Source organism: Rhinopithecus roxellana, chromosome 10 (assembly GCF_007565055.1).
Source record: "Rhinopithecus roxellana isolate Shanxi Qingling chromosome 10, ASM756505v1, whole genome shotgun sequence".
In the NCBI taxonomy this organism is placed as follows: Eukaryota; Metazoa; Chordata; class Mammalia; order Primates; family Cercopithecidae; genus Rhinopithecus; species Rhinopithecus roxellana.
In genome coordinates, this window is record NC_044558.1 from 95,017,023 (window position 1) to 95,037,768 (window position 20,746).

At 48.4% G+C, this 20,746-nt stretch overlaps 1 protein-coding gene across 3 annotated transcripts in view; it reads right to left on the reverse strand.

Annotated features, from left to right (window-relative positions):
* CCDC63 (coiled-coil domain containing 63) overlaps positions 1-20,746 on the reverse strand; it is a 54,333-nt gene that overhangs the window by 28,151 nt on the left and 5,436 nt on the right. Inside the window, exons 2-6 of one of the 3 annotated variants that reach the window (XM_010379036.2) lie at positions 20,240-20,336; positions 19,646-19,815; positions 14,128-14,317; positions 7,571-7,690; positions 2,307-2,488 (exon numbers count right to left, since the gene is read on the reverse strand). In XM_010379036.2, the coding sequence (XP_010377338.1) occupies positions 2,307-2,488; positions 7,571-7,690; positions 14,128-14,317; positions 19,646-19,815; positions 20,240-20,248 (671 nt within the window). In that variant the 5' untranslated portion in view covers positions 20,249-20,336. The remainder of the gene's footprint in view (positions 1-2,306; positions 2,489-7,570; positions 7,691-14,127; positions 14,318-19,645; positions 19,816-20,239; positions 20,337-20,746) is intronic. The other 2 variants (XM_010379046.1, XM_010379055.2) reach the window with 2 other exon arrangements.

Consider the following 20,746-nt stretch of genomic DNA (forward strand, 5'->3'; position numbering starts at 1 on the left):
CTTCAGCATCACCATCATCATCATCACCACCACCATTACCACTATCACCATCACTACTATCATCACCAGGAGCACCAGCACCTACCAGCACCAGTCATCAACGGGCACCAGCAGCACCCACCACCAGCCACGGTAGCACCACGAGCAGCACCACCAGCACCAGCACCACCCACCATCCACTAGAACCAGCAGCAAACTCCACATCCATCCACCATCAACCATTTATAATTCACCACGAGCAGCACCACCAGCACCAGACCACCCCACCACCACCAGAAACCATCGCGCCTCAGCACCACCAGCACCAGGAGCAGCACAGCAGCACCACCAACCAGCACCACCCACGACCACGAGAACCAGCAGCACCCGCAGGAGCCAGCCAGCACCAGGAGCAGCAGCAGCACACACCAGCACCAGCACCACCCCACCACCACGAGAAACCAGCAGCGCCGGTAGCACCACCAGCACCAGGAGCAGCACGAGCACCACCACCAGCACCACGCCAGCACAAGGAGCACCACGAGCAGCACCACCAGCACCAGCGCCACCCCACCACCACGACAACCAGCAGCACCCGCAGCACCACCAGCACCAGGAGCAGCACGAGCACCACCACCAGCACCAGCACGAGCACCAGGAGCAGCACCACCACCAGGCACAAAGCAGGACCAGCACCAGGACCAGCACCACCACCAGCAGGAGCACGAGCAGGACCAGGACCACCAGCACAGCAGCACCACCACCACCACGGCCAGCACCACGAGCAGCAGCACCAGGAGCAGCAGCACGACCAGCACCAGCAGCACGGGCCCAGAGCAGCCGCACCACCAGCACCAGGAGCACCACGAGCACCAGCAGCACCACCACCACCAGCACCAGCAGCAGCACCACCACCAGCACCAGCAGCCCACACAGCACCACCAGGACCACGAGCAGCACCACGAGCAGCACCACCAGACCAGCACCACCACCAGCACCACAGCACAACCAGCACAAGCAGCACCACCAGCACCAGCAGAAGCACCAGGACCACCACCAGCACCAGCAACAGAACCACCACCACCAGGACGACCAGCAGCAGCACCAGGAGCACCATCATCACTACCATCACCAACATCATCACTGTCACCATCATCATCCTTACCACCGTGATCACCATTATCACCATTATCATCACCACCATCACCACCACCACCATCATCATCCCCATTATCACCATCATTACTATGACCACCATCACATCACCGGCCACCTTCATCATCCCAACATCACCACTATCATCACCATCATCACCACCATCACCACCATCACCATCATCATCACCACCACCACCATCATATCACCACCACCACCATCATCATCACCATCATTACCATCATTACCATCACCATTATCACCATCATCACCATGATTACCATCACCATCATCATTATATTCCTAATCACCACTATCATCCCCATCATCATTGCCATCACCATCATCACCACCACCATCACCACAGTCATTATCATTACCATCACCATTATCACCATCATTATCATCACCACCACCATCACCACTTATCAATTACTGTGTCCCAGGCACTACCTTACATTTATATATCATTTAATCCTCTTCACCATCTAAAGAACTCCTACAGCCGGGCAAGGTGGCGGGCGCCTGTAGTCCCAGCTACTCGGGAGGCTGAGGCAGGAGAATGGTGTGAACCCGGGAGGCAGAGCTTGCAGTGAGCTGAGATCCGGCCACTGCACTCCAGCCCCGGCGGCAGAGTGAGACTCCGTCTCAAAAAAAAAAAAAAGAACTCCTACAACAATATAGTAGTGATGAAACCAGGATTTAAACCCAGATCTGTCTGACTCTAAAGCCTATGCCCTTCACAGTCAAACTATATGCCTTTTGCTCCTACGAGTGTGAGGCCAGCAGAGACCCAGATTGAGAAAGATCCCCTTGGACTAGAGGCAGGGGCACTTGGAGGAGATGGCACAGCACAGAGGTCTGAATCTCAACTTCACCACAATCCCACTTACCTGGATCTCGGGTAGGCATTTTAGCATCTCTAAGCCTCCATGTCCTAGTCTGTAAAATGGGGATAATAACTCCTAGGGCAGTTGTGAGAGTTAAAGCAATACCCACTAGAGTACCTAGCATCATGCCTGGCACACAGTCAGTGTTCAGAATTATTACTACTATGATTTAAGATTCCCCAACACATAAGGACCAGGGGCAGTGGTGGCCCAGAGTAGAAAGCTAGATGTTCAGCAAGGGGCTAAGAGACCTCACTGCCCCTGGACCTATCACCAGCCCACCTCTGCTCATAGGCCTGAGAAGATTGCTCAATGGCCACGTTCATGGTTTTCTTCTGCATCAACAGGCACCGCTGGAGCTGCTGGTAGACATTGTCATAAGCAGCCTTCTCAAATCGTAGGTCTTCAATCTCCTTCCGGAGCTTGGCATTAGTGGTCAGCATCTTGTCAAAGTGAACAGTGACCTGTTGAAAAGGCCATGCTTCAAAACAGGTCTCATTTCTGGGGTGTAAGACAAGGTTCCAGAAGGTACCTGGAAGACTGTCAGGTCTTTGCCCCATCTCATTCCCAAGGGCCATGGAAGAGTGGTTGGAGCACTAGGCAAGAGGTTCAACTGGTTGGAGTCAGTTGAGTGGCCCACCAACTGGCTAAGGGCCCTTTAGTGGATCCTTTTTACTGTATCTCAAATTCCTCAACTACTTTTAGATCTAACTTCCAGTTTTAGGCAATTAACAGAGGAGAGGGGAACAAGCTAAATGACACCATAGGAAATAATAAGCCAAACTGAGAAGGTATTAATAGAACTTTCTACAGGACAATTGACTTGGACTCTTCAACAAATTGATAGCATGAAAAAAAAATGGGGTGGGGCTGTTTTCATGCAGGGTTTCTCAAACTCAGCATCACTGGCACTTTGGGCTGGATGATTCTTTGCAACAGGGGGCTGTCCTATGCTTTGTGGGATATTAAATACCCCCTACATTCAGGTGGCACCCTCACCTCCAACCCTGTTATGACAACCAACAGTGTCTCCCTTTGGAGACAACGTCCCTTTGGAGGCAAAATCACCCCCAATTACTGAGCCTTAAAAAAGGAGACTCTGCCGTTTGCCACAACATGGATGAAACTGGAGGACATTATGCTAAGTGAAATAAGCCAGACGCAGAAAGAAAAATATTGCATGATCTCATTTATATGTGGACTCTAAACAAAAAACAAGTCAAGGCTGGGTGCAGTGGTTCACGCCTGTAATCCCAGCACTTTGGGAGGCTGAGGCAGGTGGATTACCTGAGGTCAGGAGTTTGAGACCAGTCTGGCCAACATGGTGAAACCCCATCTCCACTAAAAATACAAAAATTAGACAGGCATGGTGGTGGGCACCTGTAATCTCAGCTACTTGGGAGGCTGAGGCAGGAGAATCGCTTGAACCTGGGAGGTAGAAGTTGTAGTGAGCCGAGATCACACCACTGCACTCTAGCTTGGGTGACACCATGAGACTCAGTCTAAAAAAAAAAAGGCCGGGTGTGGTGGCTCATGCCTGTAATCCCAGCACTTTAGGAGGCCGAGGCGGGCGGATTACGAGGTCAGGAGATCGAGACCATCCTGGGTAACACAGTGAAACCCCGTCTCTACTAAAGAACACAAAAAATTAACTGGGCATAGTGGCAAGCACCTATAGTCCCAGCTACTTGGGAGGCTGAGACAGGAGAATGGCGTGAACCCAGGAGGCAGAGGTTGCAGTGAGCCGAGATTGTGCCACTGCACTCCAGCCTGGGCGACAGAGCGAGACTCCGTCTCAAAAAACAAAACAAAACAAAACAAAAAAGAGGCAAATATACAGAGATAGAGAATAAAAAAGTGGTTACCAGGGGCAGGTGGGGTGAGGGGGAAAGGGAGCAGGGAGACAGAGGTCAGAGGATAGCAAGTAGCAGATATAGAGGATGAGCAAGTCTAGAGCCCTAAGGTACAACATGAGGACTCCAGGGACTCTAACTGTACTGTATTTGGGGTGGATGCAGTGGTTCATGCCTGTAATCGCAACACTTTGGGAGACCAAGATGGGTGGATCACCTGAAGTCAGGCATTTGAGACCAACATAGTGAAACCCTGTCTCTACTAAAAATACAAAAAATTAGCTGGGCGTGGAGGTGGGCACCTGTAATCCCAGCTACTCGGGAGGCTGAGGCAGGAGAATCGCTTGAACCTGGGAGGTGAAGGTTGTGGTGAGCCAAGATCGTGCCACTGCACTCCACCCTGGGGGACAGAGCCAGATTCTGTCTCAAAAAAAAAAAAAAAAAAAAAAATTATACTGTATTTTGGATTCCTGCTAATGCGCAGATTTTAGAGGTTCTTGTCACAAAAACAAAAATGGGTAACTATGTGAGATAAGAGATATGTTAACTTGCTTCACTATAATAACCACTTTAATATCTATATGTATCCAATAATATATTATATACCTTAAATATACACAGTAGAATTTAGTTTTTATTTTTATGAAATAGGGTCTCGCTCTGTCAACCAGCTGGAATAAAGTGGTGCAATCACAGGCTCAAGCGATCCTCCCATCTCAGCCTCCCGAGCAGCTAGAACTACAGGTGCAGACCACCATGCTGGGCTATTTTTTTGTATTTTTAGTAGAGACAGGGTTTCACCATGTTGCCCAGGCTGGTCTCGAACTCCTGGGCTCAAATGATCCTCCCATCTCAGCCTCCCAAAGTGCTTGGATTATAGGTGTGAGCCACCACACCCAGTCTATCTTTTTCTTTAATAAAATAATTTTTTAAATTTTTTAAAAAGACCATGTGAAGTGCTCCCATAAGCATTGAGGAGAAACAACTCCAAAAAAATATTCCTAACAGCAAAGGGATTTAATTTCTTTGGAGGTTTTCAAAGTATGTTCTAAGAAACATTTGGTTTCTGTAGGGCCAACACCGGGGTAAAGCAAGTGAGGCAACCGGGGCATGAAATTTAAGGAGGCACTCTCTCTCAGGTGCCAGCCCCGTGATTCCTCAAGCCTGAGCAGGAGAACCTCCTAAAATGTTGCATCCTGAGCTCTTTGCTTGCTTCTGCTAGTCTCAGCTCTGGGTGTTACTGAGTGTGTCCACAGCCACCACACAAGGTAGGGGAGTTCCTAGGAGCAGAGCATTCTTATTCTATCTTTGCATCCTCCATTTCCTCTTGGGAAGTTATCAGTTATTTGCTGTTTACTGTGAATTTTGCTCCAGGACTGTAGGCATACTATCTATCCTCTAACTGTGGGGAGGAAAGACCTGACCTAGGGGGAGGACTCTCAGGCCCCACTGAGTAGGTGGAGGATATTTAGGACCATGGGGTACTCTGAGACCCCGAAATCACCTTTAGAGTTGGCTGCCTAACCTTTTTCTTTTCTTTCTTTCTTTTTTTTTTTTTCTGAGACAGGTTCTCACTCTGTCATCCAGATCCAGACTGGAGTGCAGTGGCACCATCTCGGCTCACTGCAAACTCCGCCTCCTAGATTCAAGAAATTCACCTGCCTCAGCCTCCCAAGTAGCTGGGATTACAGGCATGCATCATCATGCCCAGCTAATTTTTATTTTTTATTTTTTTGTATTTTTAGTAGAGGCAGGGTTTCACCATGGTAGCCAGGCTGGTCTCAAACTCCTGACCTCAAATGATCCACCCACCCTGGCCTCCCAAATTGCTGGGATTACAGACATGAGTTACCACACCAGGCCAGCTGCCTAACCTATTAAAAGGTACAATCACACCTGGTTAGGGATGAAGGGAAGAGGGGACCAGTTTGAGATGCAAAAAACAGACCTCTCAGAAATATAAAAAGGGAGTATTACTACAGATCTTATGGAAAAACTACAAGGGATATACTAGGAACAACTATATACCAACAGATTAGGATAATTTAGACAAAATAGACAAATTCCTAGAAAGACACAAACTACTGAAATTGATTTGAGGAGAATAGAACATCTGAATAGACTTAGAACAAAAAAGCAGACCTCTGAGGCTGCAGTGAGCCATGATCATGCCACTGCACTCCAGCCTGGGTGACAGAGTGAGACTCTGTCTCAGAAAAAAAAAAAAATTGTACCTATAGACAAGTCATCATTAAATCATGCATGCATTTAGTAACTCATTCAATCAACAGACATTTGCTGAGGCATTAAACACCATGCCAAGCATTAAATCTATGATTCTTAACCAATGGGACCTTCAGTCTTTCTGGGTTTGCTGATAATGGTACAGATGCCTGAACCTACGCCCTGGAGGTTCTGATTTGGTGAATCCGAAGGGGATCCAAGAATCTGTATTTTTAACACATATCCTGGGAATCCTGAGGCACAGCTGCAAATCACTGGGCATGGATATTAAAAAGACACTGCCCTGTCCTTCAGCAGCAACTTGGGGAGGCAGACAGAGACCAGATCCAATTAGCTGCCACCATGCCTGGTCAAAGCCTGGGGGTCAAAGTCTGGGGGAAGCTAGGAGCTTTGTTTAGTGAGGGAATGACAGGCTTTCCTCCAAAGCCATTCACTTTCTCTCTCTAGTAGCTCACATGGGAGCTACAGTTTCACAAACCAGACTGGAATGTGTTGTTTGTCCCTGCCCGTCATTCCTTCTCCACTCTTTTTGCTTTTCGAGGGGAACCACCTCTCCTCTAATCCACATATTTTGGATAGGGCTGCCCTTCCCTGACTTGGGGAGGCAGTGGGTGGATCTGGGAGAGAGGGGCCCCAGGGTAGCCATGTGACTCAGGCCCACGTATTTCATTCTTCTGACCACTGTGATTGGTTCAGAAATGGGCACATGACCCAAGTTGGCCCAGTGGGAACTCTCCCCAGAATATGTGATTAAACTCTTAGGAAAAAGATGTTTCATTTCTACTAGCATTTGTTCACACTGGGGGCTACCCAAAAATGAAATCCACTCAGAGGAGAGATGGACAGAGAATATGTCTTAAAGACATGTATGGAGCACCTAGATCCAGCTATGCCTGAAGGCCCCACTTCCTCTTCTGGATCTTTCAATTCTATGACAAACACGTTCCCCTTTTTGCTTAAGCCAGATTGCAATTTAGGGAACCCTGCTTAATACAAAAGTAACTGTAGGTTGAGGGTGATCAGTGTCACCTTTCCCATTATCAAGTTATGCATATCTATGCCGACTAATTCTTAGAGACAACACCATCAACAAAAAGGCACTGGCTATGACAGAGGCATGAGCAGCTTGTCACGGAGGAGGAAGGTCTAACTAATGCTGCTTTGGTAATGGGTAATATTTGAGCTGCTTCTTGAAAACAAACAGGAAGTTTGGGGCAGAGAACTAAGAGTAGGCATCCCAGGTAGGTTGGGGGATTCGGGTAAGGGTTTGAGGGGATACCCGCATTTGCTAAGGTGGACGGTAAATCCTAAAGGCGTCCTGGCCTTTGTGTCCATTAGTTCACCTGCTCCTGAGTCAACCAGGAGCTAATGACTGGGCAGACGTCATTCTTTGCTCTGAGCAAAGTCGGGCAGAGCTGTTTGCAGAGCTGCAGAGAACACCTTACATACGAGATTCAAACGGGTTTCCAAAATGTGAATCTGTTTCTGCAGTTTCCGGGGGTTATTGGCCTCCTGCATTTTTGTGAAAATCTGTTTTTGGTTTGCGATTTTTTTTTCCATCTGAACAATCTGAAAAAAAAAGAGAGAGAGAGAGAGAGAGAGAAATTCCAGCTGTGTTAGCATCTGTATGGGTACCAGTTCTACAGTTCACTAACTGAAGTGTGCTCAGACAAAAACTGCAATGTTTTTTCCTATAAATGGAATTTTAACTTATCTCTTGGATGCCTCCTCAATTAGACTTAATCTTAGCCAGTCTGGGGTACAATGAAGCAATCTGGAGATCTGCTGTCACCTGTGCATGTAAATATCACTCACCTGTGACATTTATATACATTGACATACATTCTGCCTACCCAAAGCCATGGTTTCCAGCAGAAATGACATCGTCCTCCTCCGAGGGGCTTTCTATAACCTTGGAGAAGTGATTTTTTGGCTCTTGCAATGATGAAGGCACTAGTGACATGTAATGGGTGGGTCACGAGAGGTCACATACCCTGCAACATGTGAGAGAGCACCAGGCATCCAAGACTTATCCTCCATCCTTGTGATTTCCCAGTGCCCCTCTGGACATTACGTAGATGAGAGACCTCCTTATATTTTGTTTTTCTTTTGAGACTTTTTCTTTTTTTGAGACAGGGCCTCACTCTGTCGCCCAGGCTGGAGTGCAGTGGCACAATCTCGGCTCACCACAACCTCCACCTTCCAGGTTCAAGCGATTCTCCTACCTCAGTCTCTCGAGTAACTGGGACTAAAGGCATGCACCACCATGCCTGTCTAATTTTTTTGTATTTTTAGCACAGATGGGGTTTTGCCATGTTGGCCAGCCTGGTTTTGAACTCCTGGCCTCAAGTGATTCACTTGCCTCAACATCCCAAAGTGCTGGGATTACAGGCATGAGCCACTGTGCCTGGTTCCTTTTCCACATCTGGTCAAAAAAGATAGTTTGATTCTAGGTACAGAAAATTTGGCCAGCATTTTGGGAGGCCAAGGTGGGAGTATCACTTGAGCCCAGGAATTTGAGACCAGCCTGGACAACAAAGTGAGACCCCCATCTCTACAAAAAAATCTAAAAATAGTCAGGCATGGTGGCATGCACCTACAGTCTCAGCTACTTGAGAGGCTGAGACAGGAGGATCACTTGAGCCTGGGAGGTCAAAGCTGCAGTGAGCCATGATTGCGTCACTGCACTCCAGCCTGAACGGAGCAAGACCCTATCTTAAAAAACAAACAAACAAACAAAAGAAAAACAACTATCTTTTCTATGTACACACACAGAATTTTCCATTCAATTCTAATAGACACTGAATTATCCGGGACTGTAGTCACTGTATCAATTCAGATTTTTCTTTGATTTGTTTGTAACTTTACTAAGAGTTGGTCACCATTCTGAAAATCACATCACCAGCACATCCTGAATCATGTTCTTCGAGTTGTGGATACAGTCGGCCTGCATCTGTCTGCAGTGTGTATAATGTTTGGCGATTCTGCCTATCAGTACAGGCCTCTGACTGCAGTTTTTAGGCCAGGGGTCTGCAAACTCCAGCCTGTGGCCAAATCTGGCCCACTACCTGTTTTTGTCAATAAAGTTTTATTGAAACCCAGCCATGCCTATTCATTTATGTATTGTCTATGGCTGCCCTCAAGCTACAAAGGCACAGCTAAGGACTTGTAACAGAGACCATGTGGCCCACAAGGCCAAAATATTCACTATCTTGTTCCCTGCAGAAACAGTTTGCTGGCCCTGTTCTAGGTAAGTCAGATGAGGACATTCATGCATTAAAATAAATATCATTTTAGTACAAATAACTTTTATTTCTTCTTTATATTATAATTAAGGCATCATATTGATTTTAAAGCATAAGTAAAGGGAAAATATTCTATCATTTATGGATTTCATTTCAGGATTGTAAAGGGATAATTATTTGCTGTTGAAAAAGGGTGTTGGCAGACATAATGTTGAATGAAAAAAGCCAGTTATAAAGTGCATATCCCGGAAGAGGTGATTTAGATGCAATTCTATATGCGGACAAAACAAAGTTATGATGCCAGAGATCAGGATGAGGTTCCTTGGGGGTGGTTTGTGAAAGAGACCAAGGAAGTCTTCTGGATGCTGCAATAATCTACCTCTTGATCTTGGTGATGATTACATGAGTGTATACTTAAGTATCAGTTCATTGAGCTGTATCCTTAAGGCATGTGCATCTCACCATGTGTAATTAACAACTCAGTGGAAGAAGAAAGGAAAGGAGGAAGAAAGAAAGGAAAAGAAATGGGTGTTAGAGGCCGGGCATGGTGGCTCATGCCTGTAACCCCAGCACTTTGGGAGACTGAGATGGGTGGATCACTTGAGGCCAACATGGTGAAACCCTATCTCTCTTTTTTTTTTTTTTTTTTTTTTTTTGAGATGGAGTCTTTGCTTTGTCACTCAGGCTGGAGTGCGGTGGCACAATCTTAGCTCACTGCAACCTCCATCTCCTGGGTTCATGCAATTCCCCTGCCTCAGCCTCCCAAGTAACTGGGATTACAGGCACTATCACCTGCTCTGAAGGCAGGCCCGCCCCCACGAGAGTTGGGCCTGCAGTCCTCCAGCTCCAGCTCCCCATCAAGGGAAGCTGTGGCATTAGCATTTCCTGGTGGCTCTCATGATTACATTCAGAGTTGGATTTCCTTTGGAGTCTTTATGTCAGATGCTGCTTTTGTGATGCTGGGAGTCATTCAGCCTCTGCCCAATGGAAGACATTCTCCAAGGCTGTGGCTGGTGGAGAATTGTATTCCCTAAGCAAGATGCTGTCTTCCCATCAGCTTATTAACTATTTTGCGAGGAAGGCCAGATAGGGCCTGGGGAGTCCCCACCTCCAGTGACCTCCTGTGAGAACAAGGCTTTGCCCATGGAGGGTGGGCATAGGAGGGAGGGATTCTGGGACCTTCCACCCTGGAATGAAATTGGGCAAAGACGGTTTGCACTGGGCAGTGAGCCCCAGAAACTTCTGAGGACCCCACACTGTGCTGCCTTTTCCTAATGCTTCTAAAGACCCATGGCACCAGGTCTTCTTCAATTCATCTCTTTATTCCCTTTATTGCCTCCTTGGTCATCTTTCAGTCATTTATTCATTCACCAGTGTTTATTAAACATCTGCTCTGGTGCCAGAGAGCAGGGGTGGGTGATGACAATAATCAGGACAGAGGGTCTCTGCCCTCCGAGAACTTACATTCTAGGACTGGAAACAAGCCACGAAGGGGGCGCCAAGCCCTAGGGGACAGGAGACACAAGGTACTTCAGGCACACACAGTAGGAGGAGCATCTAGTGGGGAAAGATGAAGGGATGACGTCCCACAGAAATAGCATTTGAGGCCGGGCACAGTGGCTCACACCTGTAATCCCAACACTTGGGAGGTGGAGGAGGGCAGATTACTTGAGGTCAGGAGTTCAAGACCAACCTGGCCAACACAGTGAAACCCCATCTCTACTAAAAGTACAAAAAATAATTACAGGTTTTTTTGGGGGACTTTTAGTTGGGACTATAGTCCCAACTACCCTGGAGGCTGAGGCAGGAGAATCGCTTGAACCCAGGAGGTGGAAGTTGCAGTGAGCCAAGATCACACCACTGCACTCCAGCCTCGGTGACAGAGTGAGACTCCGTTTCAAAAAAAAAAAAAAAAAAAAAAAGAAATAGCATTTGAGCTGAGACTTAAGTGATAAACAGGAGGTCTCCAAGCAAAAAGGACAGGGAAAGGCACTCCAGGCAGAGGAGACAGCACATGCAAAGGCCTGGAAGTGAGGGACAGCACCGTGGGCTCAAAGGACACGAAGAGGGCCTCTGTGGGTAGAACACAGAGCAGGTGGGGGCAGGGGGGAGGTGAGAGAGGCGGGCAGAGCTGATGCAGCCTCACTGGGGAGTAGGGCCTTTATGGAAAGAACAACAGGAACTTTCTGAAGGATTTGAAGCAGACAAAAGATGTGAAGAGATTTCCAGATTCATTCAGTAGTGGTCGGGTTTGGCTAAGTGTCCCTCCCCAATCTCATGCTGAATCGTAGTCCTCAGTGTTGGAGGAGGCGCCTGGGGGAGACAATGGGATGGTGGGGGGCAGTTTCTAATGAATGGTTTGGCACCATCCCCCTCAGTACTGTCTTGTCATAGTGAAATCTCATGAGATCTGATTGTTTAAGAGTGTGGCGCCTCCCTGTCTCTCTCTTCCTCCTGCTCCTGCCATGTGACTTGCCTGCTCCCCCTTTGCCTTCTGCCATGAGTTGTAAGTTTCCTGAGGCCTACCCAGAAGCAGAAGCTGCTATGCTTCCTGTATAGCCTGCAGAACTGTGAGCCAATTAAACCTCTTTTCTTTATCAATTTCCTGTCTTGGCTGCATGCAGTGGCTCACGCCTGTCATCCCAGCACTTTGGGAGGTCGAGGTGGGTGGATCACCTGAGGTCAGTAGTTTGAGATCAGCCTGGGCAACATGGTGAAACCCCGTCTGTATTAAAAATACAAAATTAGCTGGGCGTGGGGGTGCATGCCTGTAATCCCAGCTACTCAGGAGGCTGAGGCAGGAGAATTGCTTGAGCCTGGGAGGCAGAGGCTGCAGTGAACCAAGATCGCGCCACTGCACTCCAGCCTGGGCAACAGGAGTAAAACTCTGTCTCAAAATAAATAAATAAATAAATAAATATTTAAAAATAAATAAATTACCTGTCTCAGCCACTTCTTTATAGCAATTAATTAATGCTATAATAGAAATAGTAAATGTTTACTGAGGATCTACTGTGTGTGGGACACTGGGACAGGCACAGGGTTGGGGCAGGGGTGACACTGTAGGGAACAAAGCAGACGTGGTTCTCGCCCTTGTGGAGCTGTCAGGCTGCTTAGGGAGCCATTAAACAACACCAGATTAAGGCCTAATGACAATGGTGAGAAGAGCTATGAAGAGGATACTGTGGAGTCCATTGGATCCCCTGCTTGCCCCCCAGACCCACTGCTCTGTGCCCCAACGGGCTGACCTGGCTGCATCCCTGAGGGGCTCCCTTGCACTGAGGATCAGAAGGTTGGAAGAAAGAGGAGCCATTTCCCCTGGCTTACCCCAGGCTCTCCAGGTTCCAGACCACCGTCCCCTTCCCCGCTGTTGCGAACCCTAGTGTTTCAACGTCCCTACTCATGCCCACACCCTTGTAAATGGTGGCTGAATTAAACTGTTCTCAAAATACCCTGCTGGGGATGCTCTGTGTTCCCGCCAGAACCTGACTGACACAGAGAGGGATAAACTGGAGATGGGGCACAGAAAAGGCCTCCCTGAGAAAGTCACATTTAAGTTGAGACCTGAAAGACAAGCGGGAGTAGAGGAAGGGGTGGCAGTGGGGGAGCACAGGCAAAGGCCCTGAGGTGGGCCAAGGGGTAGGCAGGGGCTGGATCACGCAGGGCCTTTCAAGCCATGGTAAGGGGCATGAGCATTAATGCTGTCCTGCAAATACCTCCAGCTCTTTGCCTTCCAGATAATGAGAGGGTGGCACTTCCCAGACCCCTTTGTGGATGGGTAGGGTCACGTACATGACTATTTTCTCTTGCTTTTTATTTTCTTTATCTCTCTCTTTTTTTTTTTTTTTTTTGTTATCATAATTAGAAAACATGACTATTTTGAGCCCCTGGGTCATGAGCAGAAGTGACGTGTTTCAGCCAGGTACAGTGGCTCACGCCTGTAATCCCAGCACTTTGGGAGGCCGAGGCAGGCAGATCATTTGATGTCAGGAGTTCGAGACCAGCCTGGCCAACATGGTGAAACCCTGTCTCTACTAAATATACAAAAATTAGCCAGCATAGTGGTACACGCCTGTAATACCAGCTACTCAGGTGGCTGAGGCATGAGAATTGCTTGAACCCGGGAAGCAGAGGTTGCAGTGAGCCAAGATTGCACCACTGCATTCCAACCTGGGCAACAGAGCAAGACTCTGTTTCAAAAAAAAAAGAAGAAGAAGTAGTGACATGTTTCACTTCCAGACTGAAGCATTCAATTGCCAGCATGAAACCCTCTAGAACTCTTTCTTTCCCATAACACCTGGCAATGTTCAACATGGTGGCTATTCCTTCAACCTAGTACCAGTGTGAGAAGATATAAGGGCTCTTAGCCAACCCACAATAGTTACGTAGCATCAACAAGTAAGAATCCTTAAACTTTAAGTTTTAAACCACTGAGCATGCGTGAGGGAGTAGCATTTATTCCTGCAGCGTAACCAAGCCTCTTCTAATCGATAGGGTGCAGCTGTGGGGGTTTATTCTAGGTGCAGCGGGTGGTGCTGGGGAGCACAGCGGAGGGATGGATTGGTATGGCTGAGCCTGGATACTGGAGCCCAGAGGTCTCAAGGGTAGCGAGACAATAGCAGCAGTCACATTTAGCGGGCTGTCCAGAGGAGATACTGCGATACTGGGGTGTGAGGTCTGGCCTAAGCCATCATGAATATGCACCCCAACTTCTCCCCTTTACTCTGTGTTCTGGTTAACCCTTTAAGAGAAAGACCACACCTTCTCATCCAGTTCAGCCAACAGCACTTTCAGGGATTTAATTAAGGCCTCGTAGTCCTCCTTGGTTTGTAGCAGGAGACACAGCTCCATGTAGTTCTTCTCACTCCGATTCATGTTCCTCGAGGATTTCATGAGACTCAATAGCAGGGTGATCTCATCCTGCTCTGCCTTCAGGGTCTGGATCTCCTTGCTGTTGGAAAAGCAGTCCATAATTAACCCCGAACCCCTGAGTTTACCTTGATGGAGCACTCCAGGCACATCAGTCCTGCAAGGAGACTGGGAGAGAGGAACTTCACACCTGAGCAAGCAGGCAAAAGGGACGTGTCCAGGGTCTCAGATCCAGGTCTGGAAGCCTCATCACCTGAGACCCGGTTCACCATGATTTCCTGCTGCCTTGCCTTCTCTGAAGTGGGTATTTTTCCTAGGGAACAATTTGCAGCTGTGCCTGTCAAAAGCTATTACCCAAACATGGAGGAAGCCCCCAAGTTTTCTTTTGCCAGCAACTCCCTCGCACCTGTCTGATTTGGCAGTCCATCTTTCCAGACTTCACCACCAATTAGCTCCAGTAATGAGGAGCAAACCATCAGGCAGGATTATTTATTTATTATTTATTTAGAGACAGAGTCTCGCTCTGTTGCCCAGGCTGGAGTGCAGCGGCAGGATCTCGGCTCACTGCAACCTCCACCTTCCAGGTTCAAGCGATTCTCCTGCCTCAGCCTCCCGAGCAACTGGGACTATAGCTGGGCACCACCATGCCTGGTTAATTTTTGTATTTTTAGCAGATACAGGGTATCGCCATGTTGGCCAGGCTGGTCTTGAACTATTAGCCTCATGTGATCCACCTGCCTCGGCCTCCCAAAGTGCTGAGATTCCAGGCATGACCCACCGCACCTGACCAGGCAGGAATTTTCAAGTTTGCATCAACACAGGGATGCACAGTAGCCTCTAAGCTCCAGCAGTTTCTCTCCTTGCAGTGCTAATAATGAAATGAGCTGATCCGAGTCTCCTCCTTTCCCTGCCTACTGGGATGTGGGAAAACTGGGATTTGGAAAAGAGCAAAGGGAGCTTGAAAGACTGCACAACAATGGAACAAGGGGAAATGGCACAGAGGCTGAGTTTCTGGCAGTCTGGAGACTGACACCCACTGCCCAATGTGGTTTGCGGATCAGTAGCTTGAACATCCTTTTGAAGCCTGGAGAAATGCAGAATCTCAGGTGCTCAACCTGGGACCAACTGGATCAGAATCTGCTTCATTACAAGATCAAGTGTCCAGATGCTTCAACAGTTTTGGACACACTGCTATAGAACAGCAAAGAATGGGCCGGGCGCGGTGGCTCAAGCCTGTAATCCCAGCACTTTGGGAGGCTGAGATGGGCGGATCACGAGGTCAGGAGATCGAGACCATTCTGGCTAACACGGTGAAACCCCGTCTCTACTAAAAAATACAAAAAACTAGCCGGGTGAGGTGGCGGGCGCCTGTAGTCCCAGCTACTCCAGCTACTCGGGAGGCTGAGGCAAGAGAATGGCATAAACCCGGGAGGCGGAGCTTGCAGTGAGCTGAGATCCAGCCACTGCATTCCAGCCTGGGCGACAGAGCGAGACTCCGTCTCAAAAAAAAAAAAAAAAAAAAACAAACAAAAAAAAAACAGCAAAGAATGTTCTACAGGCCCAGCGCAGTGGCTCATGCCTGTAATCCCAGCACCTTCAGAGGCCAAGGTCGGTGGATCATGAAGTCAGGAGTTCAAGACCAGTCTGGCTAAGATGGCGAAACCCCATCTCTATTAAAAATACAAAAAATTAGCCGGGGGTGGTGGCAGGCACCTGTAATCCCAGCTACTGAGGAAGCTGAGGCAGAGAATTGCTTGAACCTGGGAGGCGGAGGTTGCAGTGAACCAAGATCGCACCACTGCACTCCAGCCTGGGCGACAGAGCCAGACCCTGTCTCAAAAAAATAAATAAAAAATAAAAATTCCATCTCGACATACAAAAACAAACAAAAAAGAATGTTCTACAGGCCTGGAGCAGTGGCTCACTCCTGTAATGTCAGCACTTTGGGAGGCTGAGGCAGGAGGATTGCTTGAACTCAGGAGGTTGCGACCAGCCTGGACAACATAGTGAGGCCCTATCTCTACAAATATATTAAAAGTAGCTGAGGTCGGAGGATTGCTTGAGCCCAGGAGGCAGAGGTTGCACTGAGCTGAGATTGTGCCACTGCATTCCAGCCTGGGAGACACAGAGTGAGACCCTGTCTCAAAAAAAAAAAAAAAAAAAAGAGAGAGAGAGAGAGGGTCCTAGGACAGGAGTTGGCAAACCTTTTTCTGTAACGGGCCAAAAAGTGAACCATTAGGCATGGCTGTGTGCCAATAGAGTTTCATTTACAAAAACCGGCAGCCAGCCAGATTTGGCCACAGTTTGTAGAACCCGTTCTAACAGGATGTTCTGCAGTGATGAAAATGTTCTCTGAGGGGCCCATAGTATTCACTTAGGCACAAGTGATCATTGAGCACTTGAAATGCGGCTATTTCAGCAGAACTACATTTCATTTTATTTTATTTTAATTACAAATGTAAATAGCTACATTTGGCCAGTGACCAGCTGTCTTCTCAACAGTCCTGGGATCTCATCTCCCCTGCTTAAGCCCCTCCTGGAAGGAGGCGGGGAGTGGGAGGGAAGGGGGGCGGTTAGTGTCTTTGTTAAGGTGGAGAGAAAAAAGAGAGTATAACACTCTACAAGAGTTAGGTTTTCAGGGCGCCGTGGCTCATGCCTGTAATCCCAGTACTTTGGGAGGCCGAGGTAGGCCGATCACCTGAGGTCAGGAGTTCAAGACCAGCCTAGCCAACATGTCAAAACCCTTTCTCTACTAAAAATACAAAACTCAGCCAGGCATGGTGGTGGGCGCCTGTAGCCCCACCTACTCAGGAGGCTGAAGCAGGAGAACCGCTCGAACCTGGAAGGCAGAGGTTGCAGTGAGCCGAATTTGCACCACTGCACTACAGCTCGAGCAACAGAGCAAGACTCCATCTCAAAAAAAAGAAAAAAAAAAAAGGTTTTCAGAGAGGGTTGGTAAAAGCAAAAGGAAGGTTTGTCTGTCTTGCAGGCAGGGCCAGGACTGGTATAAAGGGAGTGAAGTGCCCCAAAACCTTAAGTTACTCCCTGGATGTTGTAAGCCAGGGTCAGCGCTGGGGAAAAGTGCCTCCTTAAATATTGTATAGGTATTTCACTCTAAAGAACCTAAACTTGGCTGGGCAGGAGTAGTGATTCATGCCTGTAATCCCAGCACTTTGGGAGGCCAAGGTGGGTGGATCACCTGAGGTCAGGAGTTCGAGACTAGCCTGACCAACATGGTGAAATGCCATCTCTACTAAAAATACAAAATTAGCCGGGTGTGGTGGCACATGCCTGTAATCCCAGCTACTTGGGAGGCTGAGGCAGGAGAATTGCATGAACCCAGGAGGCACAGGTTGCAGTGAGCCAAGATCGCGCCATTGCACTCCAGCCTGGCCAACAAGAGGAAACTCCATCTCAAAAAATAAATAAAATAATAAGAACCTAAACTCTCCATTCTTCCACCCTCCTCCCCTTCAGTTCCATCAAAGTGAAACCAGATCAAATGGATTGACTTAGTAGATCCAGAAGCCTGTGTGTGGGGTGGGGCTGGGGTGAAGAAGGATTAAATTCAAGAAAAATTGTCAGAGACACATCAAAAGGAGGCATTTCCTGATGCCCACCAGAGGTAGGCTTGAGAATCAGGTCAGCCAGCCACAGATGTGCAGGTTGTGGCCTGTACAGCCCTCGGAAGTGTCACCAGTTTGAAAACATCCCACTGTTTTGTAGATTTATTACACTTTTCTGGGAGACACTTTCTTGTTCAAACAAAATCTCTACATAATGACAATTTTTCCAACAGATGGCAGTAAAGTGTCTTGAGAAAGTGTGCTTTTTAAAAAATTCACATGGAAGTCCCTTATGGGCTAGTCCTGGCCCTGAGTAAGTTGAATCCATGGAAAATCTGAAGAATCCCTTTTCAGGCCGGGCATGGTGGCTCACACCTGTAATCCCAGCACTCTGGGAGGCGTAGGCGGGCAGATTGCTTGAGCTCAGGAGTTTGAAACCAGCCTGGGCAACTTGGTGAAACCCCATCGATACAAAAAATTAGCCAGGCGTGCTGGCACACGCCTGTGATCCCAGCTACTCAGGAGGCTGTTGGAGAATCGCTTGAGTCTGGGAGGCAGAGGTTGCAGTGAGCCGAGATGGCACCACTGCACTCCAGCCTGGGTGACAGAGCCAGACCCTGTCTCAAAAAAATAAATAAATAATAAAAATTCCTTTTCCCCATCCTGTGAACTTCACATCTAACAGTAAGATTTCCTTTCTAACAATGGACAGTTTCTGCCTTTATAAACAATATGGATGCAGCTAAGGAGTTACATTCCCTTGGAGGGAATCTAAGAAAGCCTGTTTAATGTTTGTGTATTCAACCCCAGGGAACACCTTTCTGTTGCCTGAAGAAATGATACACTCAGCTGGGCGCGGTGGCTCACGCCTGTAATCCCAGCACTTTAGGAGGCCGAGGTGGGTGGATCATCTGAGGACAGGAGTTTGAGACCAGCCTGACCAACATGGTGAAATCCTGTCTCTACTAAAAATACAAAAATTAGCAGGGCATGATGGTGGGCACCTGTAATCCCAGCTACTCATGAAGCTGAGGCAGGAGAATCACTTGAACCCGGGAGGCGGAGGTTGCAGTGAGCCAAGATCATGCCATTGCCAACTCCAGGTTGGGTAACAACAGTGACACTCCATCTCCAAAAAAAAAAAAAAAAGAAAGAAAGAAAAGAAAAGAAACGATACACTCTGTAATTTCTGATGCAACCCAACTTCAAATATTCTTTCAGTTCTCATAAGGACACACAACTAGGAAACATCACTGGGGTTTCCACCTTCTCTGGGAACTCCTCCACTTCCCTGTTGGACCAAGGGAGTGACAGCCCCAGACATTTTTGTGTCCCTTGCCCCCTCAAGCCACAGCTGATTGGACTAGGAGGAGACCCCTGACCCAAGCTGAGCCTATCAGAATCTCCCTCTCCCAGGAATGTGGGGTTCGAATTGATTCAAGACCCTTTCTCTGTGCAGCTGGTAAAGTTAACAGTTGGAGCAGCCACTTCTCACCAGCTGGGGCTGAAATTCAGAGAGAGAGAGAACAAAAGTCATGTGTGGAGAAAAACAGAAACCAGAACTCCTTCCTCAATTAGGTCCTTCCCTGACATCTGGGTGCCCAGCCCCCGGAGGTCCCCAAAACACCCTGCATTCTGACAATAAACTCCCCCTCTCCACTGAAGCCATCTCAAGTGGGTTTCTCTTGAAACTAGGCTCTGCAGATAAAAGACCATGAGTGCTCCAATGGGGCTCAGAGGTGGCTCCCTGCCCCAGGGGTCACAAGGCAGAAGACAAGCACCATGAAACCCAACCCCAACTTTCCTCCAAGGTCACTCAGTGTGAAACTCCAACCTTCACTTACTACTGACTCGCGATCTTCTTCTGGTTTCGGAAGTTAAAAGACTTCCGGCTTTCCACCATCTTCCTGAACTGCTGCCTTAGCTTCCGGAGCTCTGCCTCTGCCTGCTGCTCTTTGGCCTTCTCCGAAGGTTCCTGGGGAGTGTCAGAGTCTTTTCTTCTGTGCTTCTTCAACTGGGGGAGACGGAGGGGAGTGGGAGGCCGTAGTGGGTCAGGTGGCTAGAGAAGCCCACAGATGGGCTTAAGGGTGAAGGGCAGTGGGAGTGGCTGAGCCAGGGCTGGAGATGGAATACTTTCCCTTGGGTGATGTCAGCTGCTTGTCTATTACATGGAAAACCCATGGAGAGATGACTGACTTGTAATTGCATACTCTGGTCGGGGGAGGGTATTCTTTGGGGTTCTGGGTTCAAGCTCTTGCTGTGCCATCTAGTGGGAACTTGGGTGAATTACTGGATGTCTCTGAGCCTCTAGCCTCCCACCTACGAAATGGGCGAGCACAGATCTGTTGTCAGGATGAGATGAACTAACGTGTAAAGTGGACGGCACAGTGCCTGACCCCATAGTAGGTGTTCTGTAGCCGGGAGCTGGCATCACCTACCACAGACATCTTGAAGGAACCGCACTTTGCCTCCGCTCAGACACTGTACCCACAGCTCAAAGCCAGTGAGCCTGCCTCTCTCTCTCTCTGCAATGCCCTGTTCATGGTGGCAAAAGGAAGAGAACTTGTAAGCCACCCCTGCTGGGGGGTGCAGGACAGAACGGCACCTCCTCCCTCCCCCTGCCATCCCTTCCTCCACCCACACCTTGGCACATGAGGAGGATACCCAGATGGCTGCCTGGGTGTGATAAAAGGCACTTATTGGTTTTAAAGCAATGTTTGCCTGGAACTTGTTTCTCTCACCAGTTATTATTAGGAGCTGGGCAGATGGTTGCGGTGTGTCAGTTACCCTCCTGCTCCCTGTGTACCCAAAGAGGGGGCAAAATGGCATCAGGGGGCCGGGCACAGTGGTTTATGCCTGTAACCCAGCACTTTGGGAGGCTGAGGTGGGTGGGTCACTTGAGGTCAGGAGTTCGAGACCAGCCTGGTCAACATGGTGAAACCCTA